The 25,724-nt window shown below is 43.6% G+C and overlaps 1 protein-coding gene across 6 annotated transcripts in view; it reads left to right on the top strand.

Annotated features, from left to right (window-relative positions):
* LOC126365982 (protein TANC2) overlaps window positions 1–25,724 on the top strand; it is a 634,979-nt gene that overhangs the window by 402,271 nt on the left and 206,984 nt on the right. Inside the window, exon 1 of one of the 6 annotated variants that reach the window (XM_050008796.1) lies at window positions 8,321–8,494. The exons of 4 other annotated variants lie outside the window; for them this stretch is intronic. In XM_050008796.1, the coding sequence (XP_049864753.1) occupies window positions 8,437–8,494 (58 nt within the window). In that variant the 5' untranslated portion in view covers window positions 8,321–8,436. Of the gene's footprint in view, window positions 1–8,320; window positions 8,495–25,724 lie in introns of those variants that run through there. One more of the 6 variants, XM_050008793.1, reaches the window with a different exon arrangement.

Genomic DNA, 25,724 nt, shown 5'->3' on the forward strand with positions numbered 1-25,724 from the left:
AAAGTCCCACATACAAATCATGTATCCCTCATTAATTGAAATAAGTCTGTTCAACGATGCAAATGTATTCCTCAGGAACTTCTTGTGGAAAAACCATAATTGTAACTCCTTGCAGTAATTTGTATTTTCAAACTGATAGTCATAACAGACAATATCAACGCTAATCTAAAATGTTCGCATTTAAATATTCCACTGTGTTAAGCCATGTCGTTGCATTCCACGTAATGAAATTGACATTACACAGACTAGGCATACTGCGTACAGTAAAGAATTTTTTAAAAATGTGTGTGTTATTCTCTGGTCAACTTAAATTGACGATTAACTGCGCAACGTACTCAAAATTAACTGAGCCCTTTAAGAAAAATAATAGTAATAAAATTAAGTGTGTGCCACGAGGTTCTAAAATGTAATAAAGAAATTGATTCTTGACTTTTATCCGCATCCCTAAAACGTCTCTCCATTGGCTGAACTGACCTAACGTAATGTAAGAACCGTATCAGTGCGAATTCGCCAACAGGCCCCTGGTAATCGCAGAACGCAGCCAGCATGACACGCACGTATGGCGGGTTGAGGCTATTCAGGAATGAGTGAGATCGCGCCGGCAGTCGCGACCACGACGCACTGTGTTACTGCTCGCTGGAGCAACGTTATTACGGGACTCGGCGTCATGCGTAATGTGCTGCTCGTATTTCAGAGATAACCATGGGAAATTGATGTCCCGCGCTCCGTTGGTGGGCGTGACGTTTTTACTGCCGCACCCTTTATCTGCGCTCGCGAGAACAGCAAATACTCATACGTTACCGGGAGACCTCATTAACGGAAGTGGATCGTCAACACGTGGCATAACAACATGTGTTACTCAATAATCACTGCTAACACCCGAAGAGATGGTATTTTGTTGTATAGTATCGATATTGATACGTTTCTAACGTCTACCTTCAACGGCAAGGTCTCTGGGCTCTATTCTGGCCCAGTCTTCTCTGTTCTCAGTGCTTTCTTCCGCTACTTCTAGCCTGTTGTCCATTAGCCACCACCTTGGCCTATGATTTTTCGTTTCAGGCATCCGTTCCATTTCAATATTTTTTTCTTCAAATTTTTCTCGTAAGATTTCATCACGAGTTATCTTCCTAACACTTTCATTTCTCCTCTGATTATAAAAAGATTAAATAGCTTTGGTGATTGGTATTAGATAATTTTTTACAAAAATGTTGAAAGAAAAACAATTTTTCGTACAAATTGTTTTTATTTTTGACGAAGTAGTTCACATATGAACGGCCGGATGACAGTGTCCAACGAGCATAATATTTCGGCAGGCGAGCACGTCGCCGTCATCAGGTGCGCTGGCGACCTGAACTGAAATGCTGAGTTGGAAACTTGCAACCGGCAGTTCACCTGTAAGATATTTCGACATACAACACGCCGGGAGAACCTGAACAATCACGTTATATCTTTTTCTCGAAATATTCGTCTTTAAAATTTGCCCATTTTTTCTGACATTCTAACCAAATCTGGAAATTTTTTTCCGCTCTGATGTCCTTATCTTCAAAAAATGGTTTTGAGAGTTTTGACTAACATCTTGTCCACCACTGGTAGCTGAGGAGTCAGCGCGACGCAACGTCAATCCTATGGGCCTGGGTGCAATTCCCGGCTTGGTCGGAGATTTTCTCCGCTCAAGGACTGGGAGTTGTGTTATCCTAATCATCATCATTTCATTCCCATCGACGCGCAAGTCGCCGAAGTGGCGTCAAATTGAAAGACCTGTACCCGGTGAACGGTCTACCCGACGGGAGGCCCTAGTCACACGACATTTACATTTTTACTAACTTCTTGAGATGATGAAAATCACTGTCCTTGCATTTTTTTGTTTGTCATAAGGGATTAAATAGAGCTTTTTTACACAATAAATCGAGTCAATAGTATGAGAGGTTAAGTCGATGTTTTCTTCGTCATAGTTGTTTGGAGCGATTTGTGATTTGCATCGTCAGGATAAAGAATAAAGGGCGTAACGCTTCTGGGACGTAAATAAATATTATATTTCAGCAAGAAGAACACGTTTTGAAACTACAAAACAGATATGAATTCTGTTGTCTGACACGTTGCCTTACAAGTGGCATGGTCATGGTGACGAAATATGTGGTTACCTCATCGATGACTTGCGACAAACAATTTTTTTTTTTGAATACCATTCGGAATTAACTGTTCTACGATCCTCTAATGCAGTGGTCGCGAGAAGAACAACTGCTACAAAAGGAAAAAAAACATGATTTTCTTGTAAGCGCTTCGCGAACGAACTATTCCGTTTCTTTTCATCAGATTCATTGCTGCTTGTTTTTAGGCTCGTTTCGACTCCTGCTGTGATGTTGTATTCGGATTTTGCATTTCCTCGGTCTAATTTTTTGACCATTTCCTACCACTAGCTGACACCAGCCTATTTTTGTGCTGCGGTCAAACTGTGCGGAATCCATTGACAAAACATTTTTTTCATTGCTAGATATTCTTGCGAAATTGAGCGTACCACCCATGAATGCGTGTCACCGGAACTCGAACGCCGATCATCTTCTATCAAGTTGTGCACAAAATCGGAGCCTTTTGCATCAGGTCTAAGGCGCTGCAGTCACGGACTGTGCGGTTGGTCCCGGCGGAGGTTCGAGTCCTACCTCGGGTATGCGTGTGTGTGTGTTTGTCCTTAGGATAATTTAGGTTGGGTAGTGTGTAAGCTTAGGGTCTGATGACCTTGGCAGTTAAGTCCCATAAGATTTCACATACATCTGAACATTTTTTTTTTTTTTTTTTTGCGTCTACAAGGATTTTCTTCAACTTTCACCAAATTCGCATTTTATTTTATCGACATGATAACTAAATCTTTGTGACTATCTCCTCGTTTTAAGCGATGTGGAGTGGTAGAAAATGGCGAAATCAGTATTAAGAGAAACGAACGGAAGACTTAGAATTGTGAAAGGGCTCTGGGAAAGTGCGACCTGTTCAAAAAGACTATTGCGACGTTTGAAGCATTGATCAAGCAGGCAAGATCGCAGGCATGGCGCTGCTGAGGTTGTAACGCTTCGGTATAGGTCGTATGAAAGTGTAACGGAGAATATTAGTCAGGCGACTTTGTCCTCGGGAAACCTTGTTAGCCAAATTTAGGAAAGCGTTGTTTGACGAATACTTATATTCTGCTGCCTGTATCGTATATAGGGATTGGACAAAAATATGGAAACACCAAAAACATTTTACGATGCCTAATAGTGTAGGAAGGCAACGGCCTTGCCGCAGTGGATACACCGGTTGCCGTGAGATCACCGCAGTTAAGCTTTGTCGGGCGTAGTCGGCACTTGGATGGGTGACCATCCAGGCCGCCATGCGCTGTTGCCATTTTTCGGTGTGCGCTCAGCCTCGTGATGCGAATTGAGCAGGTACTCGACCGAATAGTAGCGGCTTCGGCCGAGTATACCGTCTTATCGGCCGGGAGAGCGGTATGCTGACCCCACGCTCCTCCTATCTGCATCCTCCACTGAGGATGACACGGCGGTCGGATGGTCCCGGTAGGCCCCTCCTGGCCTCAAGACGGGGTGCTTTTTTTTAATAGTGTAGGAAACCTGTCAGCTCTCAAAACAGCTTCTAGCCGCCTCGGAATGGGTAAATACAGATTTTGTACGGTTTTCAAGAGAATCTTCCACCATTCTTCCTGCAAAAGAGTGGCAGGTTGAGGTAACGACGATACAGGTGAATAGCGACCACGTACCCATCTGTCCAAGGTACACCACAAATATTTAATAGTTTTGAGATCTGGCGATTTTGGTGGACAGGGGAGGTGCGACAAATCATCCTCCTACTCATAGAGCCAGTCCTGGACGAAGCGAGTTTCGTGAAAAGGGCTCTGTCGTCGTGGAATACAGAATCACTGTTTGTGACAAACATTGCATCGTGGGATAAACCTCATCGGCCAGAATGGTCACGTAATCCGTGGCAGTAATGAGACCTTGCACAGCCACCGTGGATGCCCATGGAATACCACGATGTGGTTGCCCAAATCAACAATCAACCAACCGCCATGTTGCTCTCTTGGGACGTAAACTCGCCTAGAAGTTACAACCAGCGAAACAAGACTCATCCGACCAGATTACTTTCTTTCATTGCTCCGTAGTCCAGATTTAATACACTCACAGCTTCACAGAACACTGCTGTGTCCACGACCGACACTTACAACGTACTGAGGACATTGTACAGGTGCTATTCATGGTCAAATACAACAGCACAACATGCAGGCTTGACTAGAAATCAATTTGTGTTCAAGCATGCATTTGTCGCAGTGTTTCCATAATTTTGTCGAACCTCTGTATCTCCTTTAGCGATCATAAGAATAGGAGAAATTAGGACGGGTGTTGACGTGTGCAGACAGTAACTGTTCACTTGCTCTTTATGGGGTCTTGCGGTATTTCCTGCCGTAAAAGCACGGGAAATACAGTGGATGCAGCCTGGCTCCAGACATCTTCACTGAGAAGCCAAAGCATTATGATCACCTTTGGAACGAAGTGGGTGGTATGGATTAGACAAGGCCTTAGCAATTCACGATGGTTTGTGTGCGTGGAGCTGCCACCCGCTAGTATCCAGGATGCTTTCCATAAGGTTCATATCAGGTGAATTTGGTGGTAAATACACCAACGTGACTTCACTATGATATTTTCCAAATCACTATAGTGCGCTTATGGCCTTGTGATGTTGGCCGTTATTCTGCTGGGAGAACCATAGCCGTGAAACATGACAAATCCAATGGAAGCCCAGGTGAATGTACCGCATAGCGTAATACACTACCGGCCATTAAAATTGCTTCACCACGCAAATGACGTGCTACAGACGCGAAATTTAACCGACAGGAAGAAGATGCTGTGATATGCAAATCATTAGCTTTTCAGAGCATTAACACAAGGTTGGCGCCGGTGGCGACACCTACAGCGTGCTGACATCAGGAAAGTTTCCAACCGATTTCTCATACACAAACAGTAGTTGACCGACGTTGCCTTGTGAAACGCTGTTTTGATGTCTCGTGTAAGTAGGAGAAATACGTACCATCACGTTTCCGATTTTGATAAAGGTCGGATTGTAGCTTATCGTGATTGCCGTTTATCGTATCGCGAGATTGCTGCTCGCGTTGGTCGAGATCCAATGACTGTTAGCAGAGTATGGAATCGGTGGGTTCACGAGGGTAATACGGAACGCCGTGCTGGATCCCAACGGCCTCGTATCACTAGCAGTCGAGATGACAGGCATCTTATCCGCATGGCTGTAACGGATCGCGCAGCTACCTCTCCATCCCTGAGTAAACAGATCGGGACGTTTACAAGACAACAACCATCTGCACAAACAGTTCGACGACGCTTGCAGCAGCATGGACTATCAGTTCCAGCGGTTACCCTTGACGCTGCATCACAGACAGGAGCGCCTGAGATGGTTTACTCATCGACGATTCTGAGTGCACGAATGGCAAAACGTCATTTTTTCGGATGAATCCAGGTTCTGTTTACAGCATCATGATGGTCGCATCCGTGTTTGGCGACATCGCGGTGAACGCACATTGGAAGCGTGTATTCGTCATCGCCATACTGACGTTTCACCCGGCGTGATGGTATGGGGTGCCATTGGTTACACGTCTCGGTCACCTCTTGTTCGCACTGACGGCAATTTGAACAGTGGACGTTGCATTACAGATGTGTTACGACCCGAGGCTCTACCTTTCATTCGATCCCTGCGAAACCCTACATTTCAGCAGGATAATGCACTACCGCATGTTGCAGGTCCTGTACGGGCCTTTCTGGATACAGAGAATGTTCGACTGCTGCCCTGGCCGGCACATTCTCCAGATCTCTCATTAATTGAAAACGTCTGGTCAAGGGTGGCCGAGCAACTGGCTCGTCACAATACGCCAGTCACTACTCTTGATGAACTGTGGTATCGTGTTGAAGCTGCATAGGCAGCTGTACCTGTACACGCCATCCAAGCTCTGTTTGACTCAATTCCCACGCGTAGCAAGGCCGTAATTACGACCAGAGGTGGTTGTTCTGGGTACTGATTTCTCAGGATCTATGCATGTAAATTGCGTGAAAACGTAAACACATGTCAGTTCTAGTATAATATATTTGTCCAATGAATACCCGTTTAACATCTGCATTTCTTCTTCGTGTAGCAATTTTAATGGCCAGCTGTGTACTTGCTCCTGCCGGTGCCCGTCCGTGGTGTGGTGCGTGTTTCGAGCATCGCTTTGCCAGCTTGACGGTGTGTCCTACCAGGCGATACGTTTCCATTGATCTACGGTCCAACTCAATTATGACATGTCCGACACAATTGCAATTGGTGATGTCGTTGATATGAGGCAGAGGTCCCCTGTTGAGCTTCTCATGTCGAGCAATGTGCGGTGACCGGCGTGCTCCGTAACATTTGTTGTTGTATCGGTGATTGTCGTCATTTCTGTCACGAATCGTCGACTATCCTGCTTCCGAAATTCACATTCTCTGATGAGGGGTGGACATCCAACACCTTGTCGCCTACTCATTGTTTCACCGTATATTCTCAAAACAGTAGCAAACAATAATTCCCCATTCATCTCTGCTTCACTTACAGATTTTCCTTCCCAAGTACCTGCCCGTAACGCCACGAGCACTTCATTTTGCGGTGTGTGTTGGTCACAGTGCCTTGACTTATCAGTGTGTCATTATGATATTGATAAGTCTGTAGTCGTAGCAGTTAATATTCCTTTTCAAAATGCACCAATACTAGTCGTTTGGTGGCCTCTTGGGATTTTCTTCAGGACTATAATGGTGTTCCCCGGTGTTCAGCCATTCGGGGTGTAATGGGTCTGTATTTACGTGACCATTACGGCACTCCAACCCCAGTTCTCGATACAAGTAATATCGTATTACTTTTCTGCGAAGTAACAGACATATTTTTGTGACAATATTCACATTTTGTTTTATTAATGTATAGGTACTCCAATGTATCGATGTATTACAGTGATATGGTTCTTGTGTGTATTCATTGCTGTGAGACTGTCATAATATTTGACTTGCTTGTAACCGTTTTGGAGCGAATGCGCACAGGGCAGTCTTTGTTTCACTTTGCAGAAGTTAAGTTGTTATTTCGCTTTGTAAAAGAACAGTCAAGTCTTGTGTTTGGTTAAAGTGGAAATTAAATATATGAAGATTGATACAAAACTGTTTTCTTGATTATGTGACAGTTAAGAAGAAGTATATGTGAATTTACAAGAAGTTTAATAAAAATGTGGATCGTGAATACCATGTCAAGAATTATTTCTACCATACCATTGTTCCTTATCTGGGATAGTTTGATTATTAAGACACGGCGGAGGTTCCAGTCCTCCCTCAGGCATGGATGTGTGTGTTTGTCCTTAGGACAATTTAGGTTAAGTAGTGTGTAAGCTTAGGGACTGATGACTTTAGCAGTTGAGTCCCATAAGATTTCACACACATCTGAACATCTGAACATTATTAAGAATTTCCTGAAAAACGCATTTGTTAGGTCTTCAAATATACAGATCTGGACCTTCTAGCAGTCAAAGTGGAATCACGCTAGAATCAACAAGATGAGCCATAACAACTTCGACGAAACCTACGTGGGAATCCAAGACAAGTGCCAAAATTATTGACTTTTGTACAGCGACTTCATTATTTCCATTCTGACGATAGCATCCACAGTCAATAACTTTGTTGTTGCCCGATAAAGCGAACATATGCTCCGTGAGCAACATTATTAATCTGATTTCTAATCTACTTTGCAAGTGGTGGTTTTGTTAGAAGAGCCATCATAAGACCCTTAAGACCCTTGAAGAAGACCCCATCAAGAGTGGTCGAAACATCGAGTACTGGAGAAGTTTGTCAGAAGATTTTACCGCCAATCATCTCTTCCAGTGCTTTGGTTGCAAAAAGATCAATGTTTCATCTCCAGCCTTCCCAACCACTTTTTGCATCGGTATTTCACTCGGGTATAGTAAGACTGCTAGACTGTGTATCAGTGCTGGGAAAGCTTATTACACAAGAAACTGTTAAACGGCTCTCCCTCGTCGTTCGTTTGGACCAGCGGCGCATATAAACCTCGGGGCCTCCGGGCGGAGGAGACAGCGGTCGACACGGAGACGGCAGTCGTGGAGATGGCGGTGCGAGTGTTTAGTTTAGCCGGCGGCTAGCTGAGCTGCCACCGCCGCGTCGGCTACCTGTTCGGTCCCGCGTGCGCTAGTTGCGGTCGGTGCCGCGAGAGCGCACCCCAGGCGGCAGGTGGGCGGAGCCGGTATGACAGGTAGGGAGGCAGTGACGCGGTCGCTCTCAGTGCTGCGGCGACGCGCGGGCGAGCGTCATCTCGTGTGTGGCGTGTGTTTGTGGAGTACGTGAGCGCGGTGCCGCGTGTGCGGCGGGATATGTGCGCCGAGACATGAGCAACACGTCGTCCCTGCGGCGGCCCGCCTCCGGGCTCAGCATCAGCGTCCTCGGTACGGAACCTCTCTCTCACCACATTCTGGCGTTAACTGTGAAGTGCCGTTGTTACTCATATACTCAACTGCAAAACCTAGACCTGGATACGGAGCAAACATTAACGACGCTCCACTATGATCGCGTTATGTGCATGTGCATCCATTATTGAATATTCCTCACGTATACGACTAGGCTTGTCGGGTATCGAAAGGGAGACTTAACGGTGAACGGCTTGTCTGGCGGGAATGCCAAATGCGCAGGGGCAAGGATACGTTCAACACAGTAGCCCCACGGTTTCGTGGAATCAGTTAGGACTGACACCCGCACAATGTTTTGTACCAGTACTCCAAATTTATCAGTCAGCTATTCAAAATTCCACGTGTGTCTCTTTATTCAAGGCGTTTGTTTGTGTTTTTATTTCGCCTTCTCCAGAGACCGCCGTGCGTTTCTAGTGCGTGTGTGAATAATAGATTGAGATAGCAGAATGATTAACACTCTGGCGTGGGTTTAGACTCCATTACGGCTGCCATGCGTTAAGCTTTATTTTACTGCCCATCTCATCTCATATCTTACCTGTCTTCCGTACTGTGTGTTCTCATTTATCTAGACTTTTTGGTGTGTGTGTGTGGGGGGGGGGGGGGGGGAGGGGGGATTCACATGGTTCACATGGCTCTAAGCACTATGCGACTTAACATCTGAGGTCATCAGTCCTCTAGACTTAGAACTAATTAAACCTAGCTAGCCTAAGGACACCACACACATCCATGCTCGAGGCAGGAATCGAACCTGCGACCGTAGTAGCCCGATGGTTCCTAACTGAAGCGCCTAGTACCGCTCGGTCACAGCGGTCGGCTCTCTCTCTCTCTCTCTCTCTGTGTGTGTGTGTGTGTGTGTGTGTGTGTGTGTGTGTGTGTGCGCGCGTGCGTGCGTATGTGTGTGTGTGTGTGTGTGTGTGTGTGTGTGTGTTTGTGTGCGTGTTTGTTTGTTTTAGACGGAGGTAGAGAGACTGAGGGGGGGGGGGGGGAGAGAGGGAGGGATGGTTAAGGAAGCAGGTGGGAGAGCTAAAACCAGAATGGCACCTTGTTATTGTTTTGTGCATCGGCGAAAGCTGTGTAACGACAGACCAACATACTACTACAGTGTTTCAGATGAAGATTTCTTTAATGCTATTTTCGTGCAAGTTACGAGGCTACCATAAGTCATGACTCTCTTAGGTCTAAGCGCAGGGATTCCCTTACCTACCGCCTCAGTCTGTTGTTTATCTTCTGTTACTGTACAGGCATCTTCATCGGCGAATTCTTGATATGGTAAGCTACTGTTCCGATTTTCCTGTAACCCATGTGAAGTGATGTGTAATTGAATATGAGAGCTATTGATAGTTCTGTGGTAGTACTACAAAGAACTGACCGTGAAGAACATAGCGTCTAGTCGACGTCGGCATTACTAGAGCCAGATGACAAGCTTACTCGAAAGGGAAAAAGAGAAATAAAAGGACGTGGTGTTATCAAACCATTCTGAAATTCGCCTCGAGTGTATCTCGAAAATTATGAGAAAGCGATAGCAGGGTAACGCGCTAAGGATTAGGATCCTAGTTCTTTCCTAATACTGCACCAACTCTCTCCGTCTGTATCAGCATACTTAGTGATCACTACATGAGCTTACATTCTCTTTTTTCTTAAGTCAAAAATTCATTTCATTCATTTACCGTATCGTCCAGGGAGTGGTATCATCTCACTTCCATTGCCGGATCCATTTATATAAAAAAATAATGTAATGACAAAACGCCAAAGATCGCGTGTTATTTGCTCTTTTCTATTACTAATTACACTTTGCCAACGAGAGCATCTTCAGATATTAATCGCGCTGATGACAACATGTTTAATGCTCATCGCCACTGTCAGACGCTAAGCTGAATATGCTGTGTTTACTGCAATCCATTGGCTGTGTGTATAAGTAATAAAAAAGGAAATAACACGCCAGCAGCAGCAGTTTGTCTTGAAGTTAACTGTTAACGGTCGCCGCGTCCCGTGCAGACGATGCATGCGTTCGCCCACTCAGTTATACAAAGCTTCCCTGTCTGGCAGTTCGTACACTCTGATATATGTCAATAACATCTTGTACTCGCATTCTAGACAACTGTCCTGATAAGTTAAGAATAGGACGATGCCTGTCGCAATACTTATCTACGTGCACTTCTAGGATTTCAGTTACTGACAATGCTTGCCATGGCGCTTTTTGCCTGGCGAACCACTATTTCAACTCTTGCGATACAGCTGGTAGAAACTAACGTATGTATCGTATAACTATTGTAGAGACCAGGAAGGGATTCCCGGAGATACGCGCTTGCTCGTTTCCACTGGCTGCCGGCGCCGTGCAGACAAAAGAAGTGCAGCGGAAATTAATTGTTAGCACACTGCAAAGCTTCCTGGCAGTGCTCAGCCTCTGTTACGAGACCGTAATGTACACAGTTGCGGAAGTCCGTACAGTGCATTGCGATGCGTATCTGTAATACAGCCGACAATGACGCTTCGCTGCTCCTAGAAGAGAACACACATACTATGCCCAGAAGTCTAAAGTTCACGCCCACCGCTGACGCAGGTATCCTTGGATGTGCTGCGCTATCCATCTCGTCTTACGATTTATGGTTGCGTAAGGTCTTTCAGGAATGTGAATGATAATCAGTGTCTAGGCACTGTATGCACAAATTCTTTGCCGGAGTTAACTTGTCTGATGAGAAGTGAAGGTAAGAAAAGTCTTATTTATTTCCTATCCCTAGGACTAACTCCTTACTCAGCTGCATTGCACGGTATGTATCTCTTCGAAAGATTCGTATTTTGGAACAAGCACATTGATTCGTTATCGTTCCGTTGACCATAGATGTGGTAATATTTGCAATGTCCGGTGTGGTCTACTTGGTTGATCTCAGTTATCAAGCGTTTATGGAAAGTAGTGTGAAAGTCAATGCCCCTAAATAAAGCATGAAGAGTGGATGGAGGTCCCTCCATCAAACACACCCTAATTGATGGGCTGAGAATTGTGGATGTCGACGTAGACATGTGATGTCGAACAAAAAATCGCTGCATACAGTCGAAGTATTTATCTCCTCTTTGGCGGCTTCTCTTGCTGATTGTTCATTTTGTCACATATATGGCCTGTATAACTATTCTAACGTGTATCCCTTCTATTACTAGACTTAAAATGCATAAAGAGTGAGTGGTTATTCACAAATTCTCTAGCCACAGCATTTAATTTGTGTTTATTTTTAGTGTTATATACGAGAATTAGGAAACTGTGAGATGTAGTTACTCATCACAATGTTTGGTTTATGGAAACCACAATTACTACCGTACTGTGCCTAACTACGTGTAACGCGTTAGTTCTGTTTTATACTATTTAGCACCGACGTGTATCCCATCTACTGTGCGCTTGATACAGAGTAGACTATGTAAATTAGGTAGTACTGCTAAATAAAGACTAAATCGAAATTACACCATGATAGATTGAAGCAATGTCGAATTTAATCGTTCATCTGCTAGTATGGTTACACCCAGCACAATGTTTTCCTTTTTTCGAAAGTATTGTACATGAACCGTTGTACCGTTGTCAAAAACATTTTTATATATCAATAGATATTATGGAAGTTTAGTTGTCCAAAGTATTAATCTTTTTAATGCCCAAACACGTTGCAGATCTTTGTGTGAGTACTTTTAATCTGTACGAAAAGCTTCTTACGTCTGTTATGATGATTATCTTATTCTCTAGAATGTCGGGTTCTATAGCACCTTCTTTACATCGTTATAAAACTTTCCATTTCTAAAAAAATGAGGTTATTGTGAGACTGGTGAATTACCAAATCACTTTACAGGTAAACGTAATTTTGTTTCACGAAAACCAAACGATGAAGAACTCAACAGAACTGAAGGAACAAAGGTTTCTTTTTTTCATGTCTTTTGACAGTCTCGTAACCTATACTTGCTTCCTTCAGTAAACACCGTCGATAATGCTGTAGCAATAATCTCATACATCCCCCCCCCCCACCCCTCTTTTCTGCTGGTCCTTCCAGTGACCAAGTAATTAATAATAAATTACGCAGTCAGCAGTAGTTTATTCCTCATGAATCGCTAGATTAGACCCTGCGAGCGCTGATTCTAATCACGACAAAGCAAACTTCCACATTAAACAAAGAAGGCTGTCTGATTGTAGTGGTTACACGACTAACAATGAGACCAGTAGTTCCTTATATATTTCTATTATAAGAGGATTCTATTACCTCAGTTGTCCATTTGGATTATGTAATTAGAACGAGGAGCAAGCAGTGGCAATAACAGTCTCCTGTGACGAATCTTGGCGAAGAGGCTGTCACCCAAAAGTGACAGCTCGCAAATCGACTCTTGTAAACGTAGGTTACGCTTCATGAATATCATCTCCCGGTGTGACGTCAACTTTCAAAGGCGGTGTTCTTGTTTGTGACCTGTCGAAATCTTCTCTTCGTGTTGATAAATAGCTACAAAGAACCCTCAGCTTTTTCCATGCCGTAAAAACTTTGCAGTAAAGACATTACATGACGTAAGCAGTCCATACTGCATGATTTTTCTGGCTAGCAGTCCGATTCCCCAAACTGGATAACCCGCTATCTGTGGTGTATTTTCGTTACACGTTATGTAAGATGAACTGACAAGCATGAGTCATCATTGTGGCTGGCGCTACTCTAGATTATCGATAGGATTATCTAAGACGAGCTCTGTCGCGCAGCTTCATTAGAGTTGCGCAATGGGAACTGCCTGTCAGCGAGAAAGGGTACCTACCTTTCCTGTGCAACTCGACAGTGAAGTGGAAATGATGCCGCAAAATTTTACAGCTTCTTGGTAAAACGCGCGGTTTGATATCAGTATCTCACTGACAGATTGTACTCGATTGATTATAAGCTCTACAGCCACCTAGCTTTCGAGGATATTTTGTGTTTAAAGCCCCGACAACAGCAAAGCTACTCCACATGCAGCATAAACTCAGTTTGAATACAGAGTTCCGTGTATTCGATCGCGACCTTGGCAAAGGCACAGTACAAGCATAGGATAGGTAGTAAACGAGCACTGCTTTATCGAATATTGATTATAACAAAGAGTAGAATTCGAATCGCTTCGTCCTGTTGGCAACCCTGTCATGTCTTACGTGTAACTGTTTAATGGTACTAGCTTGTCACGCTTAAGTGTTACACGTAGGGACGTTTCGCGTTGTGACGACGGAAGGGAAGGAAGAGGACGCAGCCTGATGCTATTTCTGTGGATAGCTCAAAAGGGGGCGGTGGCCGCTGCATTTTATAATTTTCCCATTCCATGGACGGATCACAACGAATGGTCTCAGATGAGATCATTCTGTTAGAGAATGCGGAGAGATTTAAGATCTGGGCCCGGACATCGGTTCAAAAGCTTGTGATCAGAAACTGCATGACATCATACTTTCTACGCCGAAGTAATGTTGAAGGCAGGATTCGAACCACTGACCCACATTGATTGACGTAGTACTTGTGTGCACCACCGAACTCAGCGATGGGCGCCGGTATCGTTGTTATATTAACAATCACAATTGTGCAGTGTTGTTTGGTGTGTGGGTTTATTTCTCATAACAATCCTACTGTTTAACTCTCGAGTCAGTCCATGTTGTGCTGCATTCGGTATTGCAGTACACTGTTCCTAGTAAGCAAGATTTTTTATCGCTCCCCTAACCCGGCTCACTGAGTTTTCCAGTGGATATCAGGAGATAACTGACTCGGTCTCTCGGTGAAGGAAACAGTTCTGTACGACTCACGACCACGGGATAATTCAGTATTGTACCCATCGTCTGCGCGACAGACGAGCACAAGATGGGCAAAGCACTATCTGTCAGTGCCTTTGATCGCTGCAGTATCATCGGAACCAGGCGTGTGTACCATTCGTCCAAAGTCTTGCAATCATTAGACTTTTTACATATCACTGACTCAAGGATGTGCCAAGACTACGACGATTTGGACACTGACGTTGACAATGTCCCTCCAGCTGCAGCATCATTATAGAAAGACCTCACCGCAAAAGCCGAGTTGTTGATTCAGTGCGTCACTGCCGGATAACATATATTAGTACCCATACCATCAAGAACAAGCATATGTTCTCGTGGTACGCACCTGTAACTCCTTGTGCCAAAGCAGATAAAACAGAACGTGGCTTGCTATCAGGGCTTAGCATGAGCACAGCAACATAGTCTTTGGAGATAGCAAGTGTCTTGGACCATAAAATACGGTTTGCAGCCAAAGACATATTGAGGCATCGTCTAAAATACTCTTCCAAGAGAGTTCTACTCAAACTTTTTTCTTCCTCCAAGTAGCAGGGCGCGCTCTTCTAGATACGGCCCAGTGCTGCCTTGCGGTCCTTTTCAGTCAAATACGAAAGGAGATGGTAGTGGGGCTGATGGGATCACAATTTGGAAAAAAATGGGAAAGGTTTACCAGTTCTAGGACATCAAGGGAAATCTTACGAAAACCTTGGCCAGAATCAGTGTAATGGAACTATTTTTAATTTGTTTCTTGGACAATGTTGACCATTAGTCCAGACAAAAATCAAGTAGATGTGAGTTCAGGCTGGTGGTGACATTAGAACTGGAACGTTAACGTCTGTATGAAAACCTCCGCAGATGTGCTGGAAGCTTTGCTGAAAATGACTTGACAGAAAATGCGTTTTCAAGTTTTCTTGAGTTCAGTCCAGTTGGCCCCTGTGAATCTATGACCGTAGGCATATTCCTTAATTCGACCCCACTCTTTCCAGAGTGTGGCATACCCACAAAAGTTATCACCCAGGTAATCACGAACAGTAATACTCCTGTAACACTACGTTGGGCACGCTGCACGCTACCCTTACATTACAACATAATCCAGTAGTATTAAGAGTTTCTGATGCTTTCCTAAGAATACCAAACAACAGCAACGTTTAACGCTTCATTGTACAGCAGATGTTCAACGTCAACCGTAGTATTCTGTTGACCTTTCACAGAAAGAATTCTCGTCGAAGACCAGTCGTTTCGTTGTAGTTGGTGTATTGCGCATTAACCTCGGACGTACAGTACGTACAAAGTAATAACGTGAAAGCCGCATAATACTCAGGCTATGTGTGGACAGCCGAAGAGGCTCTTTAATACCCTAAGGCCTCCCGCTGAGGCACCTATCCCGCATTCTGAAGAGACAGGCGGCAAGCAATCCGAAGGTACAATTTTTTTTTTTTTCTACTTTTATCTTGCATCAGCGCCATGCTGAGATTTCGTTGAGAGTGTACTTCTGGTTTCTTTTAGCAGACTCGATAACACTGCATGCACGTGTGTGTGTTTGTGTGTGTGTGTGTGTGTGTGTGTGTGTGTCTGTGTGTGTGTGTGTGTGTGTGTGTGTCTTGGAGGAAGAGGAGTAGGTAGGAGAGGAAGCTGTGAAAATTTTATTGCTTCGGTTCAGAATCCCGCAGACAGAAACAAGAGAAGCTCCCTAGGCTTACAATAATACGCGTAAGAATCAGACATACATTTGTGTCGAGAAGTATTCTGAATGGTGCGAAAATTGGCCGTTGACCCTAAATAACGAAAAGTGTGAGGTCATTCACATAAGTGCTAAAAGGATACCGTTGAACTTCGGTTACAATAAAGGCCGTAAATTCAGCTAAATACCTAGGTATTACAATTACGAAGAACTTAAATTGGAAGAAACACACAGAAAATTTTGTGGGGAAGGCTAACCAAAGACTGCGTTTTATTGGCAGGACACTTAGAAAATGTAACAGAGCTATTAAGCAGACTGCCTACACTACTGTTGGCCCTCCTCTTTTAGAATACTGGTGAGCGGTGTGGGATCCTTGCCAAATAGGACGGACCGAGTACATCGAAAAAAGTTCAAAGAAGGGCAGCACGTTTTGTATTATCACGAAATATGGGAGAAAGTGTCACTGAAATGATGCAGGATTTGGACTGGAGATCATTAAAAGGAAGGCGTTTTTCGTTGCGACGGAAGCTTCTCAGGAAATCCCAATCACCAACTTTCTCCTCCGAATGCGAAAGTATTTTGTTGTCACCGACCTACATACGGAGAAACGATCACCACGATAAAATAAGGGAAAGCAGAGCTCGTACGGAAAGATGTAGGTGTTCATTCTTTCCGCGCGCTATACGGGATTGGAATAATAGAGAATTGTGAAGGTGGTTCGATGAACCCTCTGCCAGGCACTTAAATGTGATTTTCAGGATATCCATGTAGATGTAGATGTATTCCGGCGTTCGATTGTACTGACTGGGAAGAGCCATAGAAAACACGATTCTTAATGATGAAACCAACAATTCACCGTGGGTGCATCTTGAGGAGTAGGTTGAACGGGGTAGCATCACGACATTGTGGTGGAGGGGAAGCACAGTTTATGTTAGCAGTAGCCGCAGCTTTCTGCACACAGGCTGTACCGTGTACTGAGAAAGCAGTGTCACGTGTGTACACACTCATTCGTGGCAGCTTTTGACGGCTTCTCCAACGGACACAAGCCACAATGGAGAGAAAGGGAATCTCTGTTATAAATTTTCCTGGTATGAACGCACCGATTCTTCTATTTTGGCTTCTACAGTAGTTGTGCACCAGCCTGTAGAATGTGTCACATTTCACAGCCTTTCATCTCTTGCAGTAAACACTATAATTTTGTTCCCAAGCAACAATACAGGTTTTTGAAGGTTTGTCGTACTGTCAAATACAGAAACCTACGGTAACTGAATGATTGAAGTATCTTTGTCTAACATTGCACTTTTTTGACAACTATTAAAGGGTTCCTATAAATTATATAGATCTCTAGTACTCGAACATCTATTTGTTTAAAAAAGGGTGAAATTCCAGAGCTGTAAAAGACATTCCTGTGTGATGGATACCCTCCCCATGTGTTTTAAAGTCGAACAAGTCAGAGGTCTGCGAATTATTCTCAATGAAGCTACATTAAGCGTAATATTCGGGACATACTTTAGCACTCTATGTCTTCGCTCTCTTCACCGTATTCATAATTCTGACTCCTATTTACAGCGTTTTGTCCACTTGAAATTTATTATTGAGGTTGTTACGTAGACGTGGTTAGAATTTTCTTTAGCAAGGTCAAACTACACTGCAGTTGTAGTTAACATCGTCAGTAATTTATAATACTAACGTAATTTGGATAGCTCTGTGGATCCCGCGGTCTTCGATACACCTGAAATTACCACACCCTTGTGGAAGTTTCTGCGCATTACCCTCTGATTTATCCACCCATTACATTAAAATATTTTGAGGAAAAATCTTTTTGGTGTGTGACTAGGTGTGAAATATTCCAACATTTCAGACAGTTTTGCCAATGCCACATCAGGGTGACGAGGTATTATATACAATTGAGTCTTTTATGGAGACTAATAAAAGACGTGGGAGCCTGTGTCCTGAGGTTAAAATTTGGAGCGGAGCTGAGAATCGAAACCGGTTTTGTGCCCTTCGCGGGTAGTGGAGCAATCCGAGCATTCCTTGCTACATACTTCAAAAGGTTCCTTGCTGGTCGTGATAAGGTAGAGAGCAGCGTTTGATTTCCATTCTGGCACACTTGTATCATTCATGTGGGTCAGCTTCGCCCAAAGAATTGAAGTATCAAGCCATCGATCACAGTATGTAAAATATTTAATAACCTTAGGATTGTAAGTACGCTTTTCATGCGTTTTAAAACACAATGTATCTTACACAGTGTTAATGGGTTATTATTGCTACTTAAATACGTATTATGTTATTTGGATTTTTCGCCTCTTATTAAGAGTAGACTGTAGCGTTCAATTTCCAGATTTGTGCATAACCTGGTGACGATCGGTTTCAGGCTGAGAGCGGCTGTGCCATAAGGATTATATCACTAAACAGCTGAGTTACATACTGATCACATTAAACCATCTGTACCTAAGTATTTAATCCACACGGTGGTCCAACGCTGACATTTGGGGCAATACATGGCGTACATGTGCGCTCTTACATTTAGACTGTCTGCAAAAGCGGGATGTAATTTTGCAGTTTGCTTCCGTCACAGCTCTGGAGCTGCTATCAGAACAAGAGCAGTTAAACTCCCCTTCCTTTCAAAATAGCACAGGTTACCTGCACTCTCCGAAAGCCATTTTATTTGAATGGTGGCGTACCACGTTCAGCATGTTCAGGCTGATTAGGTCTAACATCCTTGCCATCTGAAGTAGCATTCCGTCTGTAGTGGTTTCGAGATTTACGTGATTTTGAACACTAATCTTACTTCCCACTTACACCACCACTAATGAACAGTGCCAAGAGCACCATAATTCTGCATCAACGACTACACACTTTTCGCAACGCAGTCTGCGGCTGACACAATTTAGCTGCGGCCTGAAGTAATTTTGTTCTGTCGTCAGCATAAATACCAGCAGCCACATTTCACCGTTGTGACTTTCCAGCTGCATACATACCCTAGCAATGTGCATTGTTAGGAGCTCTTTCTATGGAACAAGTTGTTAAGGTACACTTCTTTTCCATTTACAAGTTTAACACGATAAGATCAATTGCTTGAATGTCTCCGCCAGTGCTGTTGCACAAACATCTCCCGTTCTGTGCAATAGTAGTACGTACTTACGGAGCCGAAGAGTATTCAGGACTTTCTTGCCGAAAACTTGAAACGAGTATTCTCTAAGTAGCTATTTTCGAGATATTACTTTCTCTATGGAGTCTAGGAGCTGAAGTTCTATAACGCTACGAGACAAACGTTGCTGTAGGCATTCGCGCAGCCCGTCTTTGAATATGATCCATAGTCCTTCCTCGTAGGAGCCCTACACATTTGGATAGTATAGGCTGCAGTAGTGCTTTCCTACAACGAAGTGTATGCCATGTCTCCATACACCAGCAGGTACATCCATGAATGACTGGTACCATCTGTACATGAAATGTATTTGTTGTTCCGAATACAACAACCATCGGGGAATGAGGACAATGAAAATTTGTACCGGGCCAGGACACGAACCCAGATTAACCGCTTTACGCGAGAGGTCTCTCTAGTCGCTTAGGCTATCCGTGCACGATACTTGGCCAGACCAAATCTTCCATACGTCATCATTCCTGCGCACGACATGTACCCGTACACACGTTGTGTAATTCCCGTACAGGGCAGGACATTTTAAATGGAAGTCGCTGCCTGGTATAGCGGGTAAATACAATACTGCAGTGCCTGTGTCATTAAGAAAAGCGATGCAATATTCCTTCGCACATGGATGCGTGTCCAAACAACGGAGGCACTGCAGTATCATATCCTATCGATTCCATGTGTGGTCCGTTATTATTCTACGTTTCGACAGTACACGAAGAGCAGTAAAAGCGCATTGAGAGGTATTCGTTAAGCTTACGCATTATGGATGCTGTTGAACAACGGGACTGTATATTAACTGAATGTAAATGGGGCTCTCTGCAATCAGTCACTTACGAAATATTTCTTTAGTGCCATGAAGCATGTCATCCGCAAAAGAATGAGTTTGCTCATTTATTTTTATCTGCTAAATCACTAATATATAACGTGGATAATTACGATCTTACAAGAGAATAAATAAAAACATAGAACGGTCAGTGTTCTGAACTTCTTCCACGTCACGAACGTTTAACTCCGTTGCGCGTCGTTCATATCAGACCGAAGTTTTTTCGGGTCGCTAGTACATTCTGCGTTAACTGCACAGCTCAAGGCGGATTGCGACGTGGGATTTCTTTTGTATCTGCTGCTTGGATGGGAGCAGCTTCTCGATTCCGTATCACATTTATCAGTTTTGTATGACGTTGAGATACGTGGTGCCTCCTAGTACATGTTCTTAATATTTTTTTCTTTCTGTTTCAGGTAAGTGGAACAGCCGTCCCACGTAAAGCAGCACTGCAGACGCAAAGGAACGCGCAAGGTAGGCTTCATCGGCTGCCATATCCATTCCTTGTAACGAAAGGGAGCGCAAAATAAATAAAAAAAACAAAACAAGAAGTTAAAAGTAATTAAGAAATACTAAGTGCGCCATAAAAGTAAAGCATGTTGTATCGACTGTTGCTTACAGCGTTTGCTTTTAGTAGCTCGATACGGGACGGTATATGTACACACTGAAGAAAAAAACGAAAGACGGCCAGCTCTTGCGAGAGTGCGCGCGAGCTGTAAAATTTGTGATACGGCTCCAGCCGTCACGGCAAGACCTGTATGTATCTCTCTCTCCCTCGTTTTCTTTTTTTTTTTTTTTTTTTGACTTGCCCGGCGTCTTGTTTTCGGACGCGCGTTTTTTAATCGTCCCCGCGGCGTTCGCCATTTGCATGATTGCCCGCGAGTCCCGTTTGGCGCCTCCAACAGACGAGCGAAGCGGGGCGCGCTGGCAGTCGGCGACCAGACACGAAGACGGCTGTCTGGAGGCGCCGCTGCCTGCAGCACGGATAATTGCGGACGCGGGACGCTTCCTCGTTACCACCGGTCGGCCGTGTAATCACCCGAGGGCGACCGAGCGGCGCCGAATACTGCCGAACGCTGATCCCAACTCGGCGCACGCGCAGTCGTACTGCTGCTCGCTAGGACAGTAACTGCACAGAACGCGAAAATATCAGAGTGCAAGGCCCTTGTTACGATACGGAAACAACAGACCGGCAGCAGCGCTCCGTGTGGCCTGGCAGTGAACTTCGAATTCGGGAAAATATGGAGCGATACTTTGTATTCTTGCTATGCGAAATACGAGCACTAGATGTTATTTTTCATTTGTACTTTATGAGAGTATCTGGTCGCCTAGTGGTAAGGCCGGTATTACACTATCAAATTTCTTTGTCAAATATCTTTGTCCAATATCTTTTTGAAAGATATTTGATGGTGTAATCTAGGGCCTCGCTGTAGATTTGATGAAAGAAGTCGCTTGTCTTCTGTTCACTGCAATGTGACATGTTACCACATGGAGCGCTAGCATCGCTGCATTCTGTCGTCTGTAGTGTTTTTATAAACATTGCCTGTAAATACAATTGGTGTGTGCTGACAATACAAAATTAATAGAGATGTATGAAGCTGATGAGGCGCTTTACAACGTGAGGCACGCTGATACAAAAATAAATTATGAAGATTGTAGACCTAGCCTAACCTAATCTTACCCTCTCCTGTAGCAAGGAATCAGAGTGTTACAGTGAGCCTGTCTTCTGCAGATGTAGCAGTTCTTAAGTGAACATTGTGCTCTGTGATATGACGATACACTTCATTGAGCACATACAGAACTGTATGCTCATTAATTCTTAAGTTATTGATGTACGACTTGACGTTCACCACTATAAGCTTACGTAATAAGTTTTGTTGAATGCTTTTATCGTGTCGTCGTAAAACCCACGGCTTCACCCAGGAGTGTTTCCTTTTTTTCCCCCGCTTCTCTTCCGCATGTGCACACAGTGCAATAGTGGTACATGCAACTGCTGCGGTTAATAAAAAGTTGTTGTTGTCAGCCATATTGAACTTTGACGCTACGTCAAAGATCTTTGCCAAACATATTTGACGGAATATTTGATCACATCTTTGATGAAATCTTTGACAAAGAAATTCTATAGTGTAATACCTGCCTAAAGTATAGTTACCTGAAAATCCTAACAATTGCAATTTCGACCGTGTGGCTATTATCAAGTGGAAACTATGTTCCTGATGACGACCTCCTTCTGTGTACTCCACTCTTTGAATTGCAATGTAAATATTTTGCTCGAATTCTGCATAATTTTTGCTCTCATTCGTAATATTGGATAGGGAAATGATTCCATATTTGTTTTTGTTTCATAGAAAAGCGAAACTGGTTTCATCCCTTGGTATCCTGTGACTCATGTCTATTTGCAACTGCCTACGAATCCGTGTGTGAATTCCTCTATTTAAATGCACTGAAGTATACTGCTCGTATTCTGCGGTATTTTTGTTCCCATCCGTTTTCCATATTCACGCACTTAATGGAGACTGCCGAAATTTTCATTGATTTCTACTAAAATGTAGTGTTTGAAGCATCTGCTAATAGCGTGTGATAACATTTCCGTAACTCCTGTCACATTTTATAATTTAGAAGGAAGAATGCACTAGTCGCCAGTTTTACAAAGCAGACTCATCTGCATCTACATCCATACTCTGCAAGCCACTGTGAAATGCGTGGCAATTAACAACACCATTGAAAGCAGAATTAGATACTTATTCCGTGACAAAATGTAATGGAGTTGAAAAGCAGCACTGTCAAAAAGTGCTAACATGGAATTTTCCATTAAATGCGAGAAAGTACGAAAAACGGATGAAAACAAAAATAAGGCAGAATTCGAGCAGTATACTTACAAAACTCTTAAATAGAGCAGTTCACACACAGAGCACTTTTTAATGTTTCGAGAAATGGATGGACTCATGAGTGTAACATTGGCAGTTCCTGCCAGTACACTGATACTGAAGCTATGCTAATGCTTCACGTCCATGTTTGCTCGTGGATCTGCATCTGCCCACACAGACATATTGTTGTAATTTACTACACAATGTCTTGTAAATTCTGTCTCAAATGCCTACATCAACAGATACTAAACATCATTCCTCAGAAGTAAAATGGTCCATATCTCAACATATACTGGTTCCAGGTAGGGTTGTAAAACTACTGTAGATGCCCGTAAGTAAGCGTAGGCTAAGTAGCTTTTAGGGGACCCAAGTAAGACACGCTTGCGATTATTATGAAGTAATGCCTGATAGGTATGTAACACTCGGAATGTACAGGTAATGCACGTATGACCTTAACTGACCAGAGCTAGTAGGAAAAGACAGGAGCGGTGAACTGTCTATAAAATGGACCTTGGTATACACTCTGTGATCAAAAGTATCCGGACACCCCCAAAAACATAGTTTTTCATGTTAGGTGCAATGTGCAGCCACATACTGTCAGGTACTCCATGTCAGGGACCTCAGTAGTCATTAGACATCGTGAGGGAGCAGAATGGGGTGTTCCACGGAGCTCACAGACTTCGAACGTGGTCAGGTGATTGGATGTCACTTGTGTCATACGCCTGTACGCTAGATTTCCACACTCCTAAACATCCCTAGGTCCACAGTTTCCGGTGTCATACTGAAGTGGAAACGTGAAGGGACACATACAGCACAAAAGCGTACAGACCGACCTCGTCTGTTGACTGACAGAGACCGCCGACAGTTGAAGAGATTCTTAATGTATAATAGGCAGATATCTATCCAGACCATCACACAGGAATTTCAAACTGCATCAGGATCCACTGCATGTACTACGTCATTTAGGCGGGAAGTGAGAAAACTTGGATTTCATTGTCGAGCGACTGTTCGTAAGCCACATATCGCGCCGGTAAATGCCAAACCATGCCTTGCTTGGTGTAAGGAGCGTAAACATTAAACGATTGAACAGTGGGAAAACGCTGTTTGCAGTAACGAATCAAGGTACACAATGTAGCGATCCGATTTCGAATACACGGTGCACGTCATCTGCCAGCGTGTGTGGTGCCAGCAGTAAAATTCGGAGGCGGTGGTGTTATGGTGTGGTCGTGTTTTTAATGGAGGGAACTTGCACCCCTTGTTGGTTTGTGTGGCACTATCACAGCACAGGCCTACACTGATGTTTTAAACAACTTCTTGCTTCCCACTGTTGACCAGCAATTCGAGGATGGCGACTGCATCTTTCAACACGATCGAGCATCTGTTCATAGTGCACGGACTGTGGCGGAATGGTTACACGACAATATCATCCCTGTAATGAAGTGGCCTGCACGGAGTCCTGACCGGAATCCTATAGAACACCTTTGGGATGTTGTGGAACGCCGAGTTCGTGCCAGGCCTCCCCGACCGACATCGACTCCTCTCCTCAGGGCAGCACTCCGTGAAGAATGGGCTGCCACTCCCCAGAAACCTTCCAGCACCTGACTGAACGTATGCCTGCGAGAGTGGAAGCTGTCATCACGACTAAGGGCGGACCAACGCCATGTTGAATTCCAATATTACAGATGGAGGGCGCCACGAACTTTTAAGTCATTTTCAGTCAGGTGTCTGGATACTTGTGATCACATAGTTTATACGGTAAAGGGCTGGGTAACCTACTGAGTATTTTTGTTCTACATGTTACATTTCTGCCTGTTGTTTAAGAATAAGCAATATTTATAGGAAAATTGGAATTGTCAATGTTTAATCCAGGTTTTATTCTAAAATTGTTGATTTGTGACGTGAAAGAGAGGGCTGTTGTAGTAAAAATAAAGAAAACAATACAGATTTATCATATAGTGCTAGAAAGCGCTGTTTCCTCAGCAAAAACGTAAAACTAAATAAAAAGTAAAACGCAAAAGAAAAATATATCAAACATTGCTTTAGTACTTCGTCGAACTTATATAAAACATGTGTCTGTTACTTAGAAGCAATGTTCGCTTTTATCAGTAATATCAGCTTGATTACGACGAAGAACGTTCTGTTGGGTAGAAAATAACAGTAATAATTATATGTAGATGCTTACGTTCGTGCATGTTAACTGCGCTTCGATTGCTTTGGTTACTTAAAACCACTGAAGATACGCTATCAGCTCATTATTATTACTTGTAAATAACAATTTAAGCTTTGTATGGATATAAAATACGTAATGAACTAACGTTAAGTGATGTGCAGTTCTAATTCTGTGCAAAACAAACAGCCAAACAAAAATGCAAAGAAGTCATCGGCTCCCAGTTTCACTGTTATACATTCATTTATTTTTGGCTCTGAGCACTATGGGACTTAACATCTGAGGTTATCAGTCCCCTAGAACTTAGAACTACTTAAACCTAACTAACCTAAGGACATCACACACATCCATGCCCAAGGCACGTTTCGAACCTGCGACCGTAGCAATAGCGCGGTTCCGGACTGAAACGCCTAGAACCGCTCGGCCACCGCGGCCGGCCCATTTATTTTTCTTTGCTGCCAACATTACTGGTAATTCTACCATTTACTACGTCATTTATGTAGTGTACCATAACAACTGAATCGTAGTTTTTATAGAGCGCAACTCTAGTTTCAGGCCAGAGTTAGCACTAAAACTACATCGAAGAGGAATGTGTCACACTAAAAAAAAAAAAAGAGAAAGAAAAGAAAAGAAAACAAGTAATAAACTGACAAACTTAGAGGGCTCGCAAACAGTTTGCAGAAGAGCTCAGATCTGAAAACGTCCAGTGACGCTACAGTATGTCAAAGTTGGAGAAAGGAACGCCTGCCGCTA

This window comes from Schistocerca gregaria, chromosome 4, assembly GCF_023897955.1.
Source record: "Schistocerca gregaria isolate iqSchGreg1 chromosome 4, iqSchGreg1.2, whole genome shotgun sequence".
Classification (NCBI taxonomy): domain Eukaryota; kingdom Metazoa; phylum Arthropoda; class Insecta; order Orthoptera; family Acrididae; genus Schistocerca; species Schistocerca gregaria.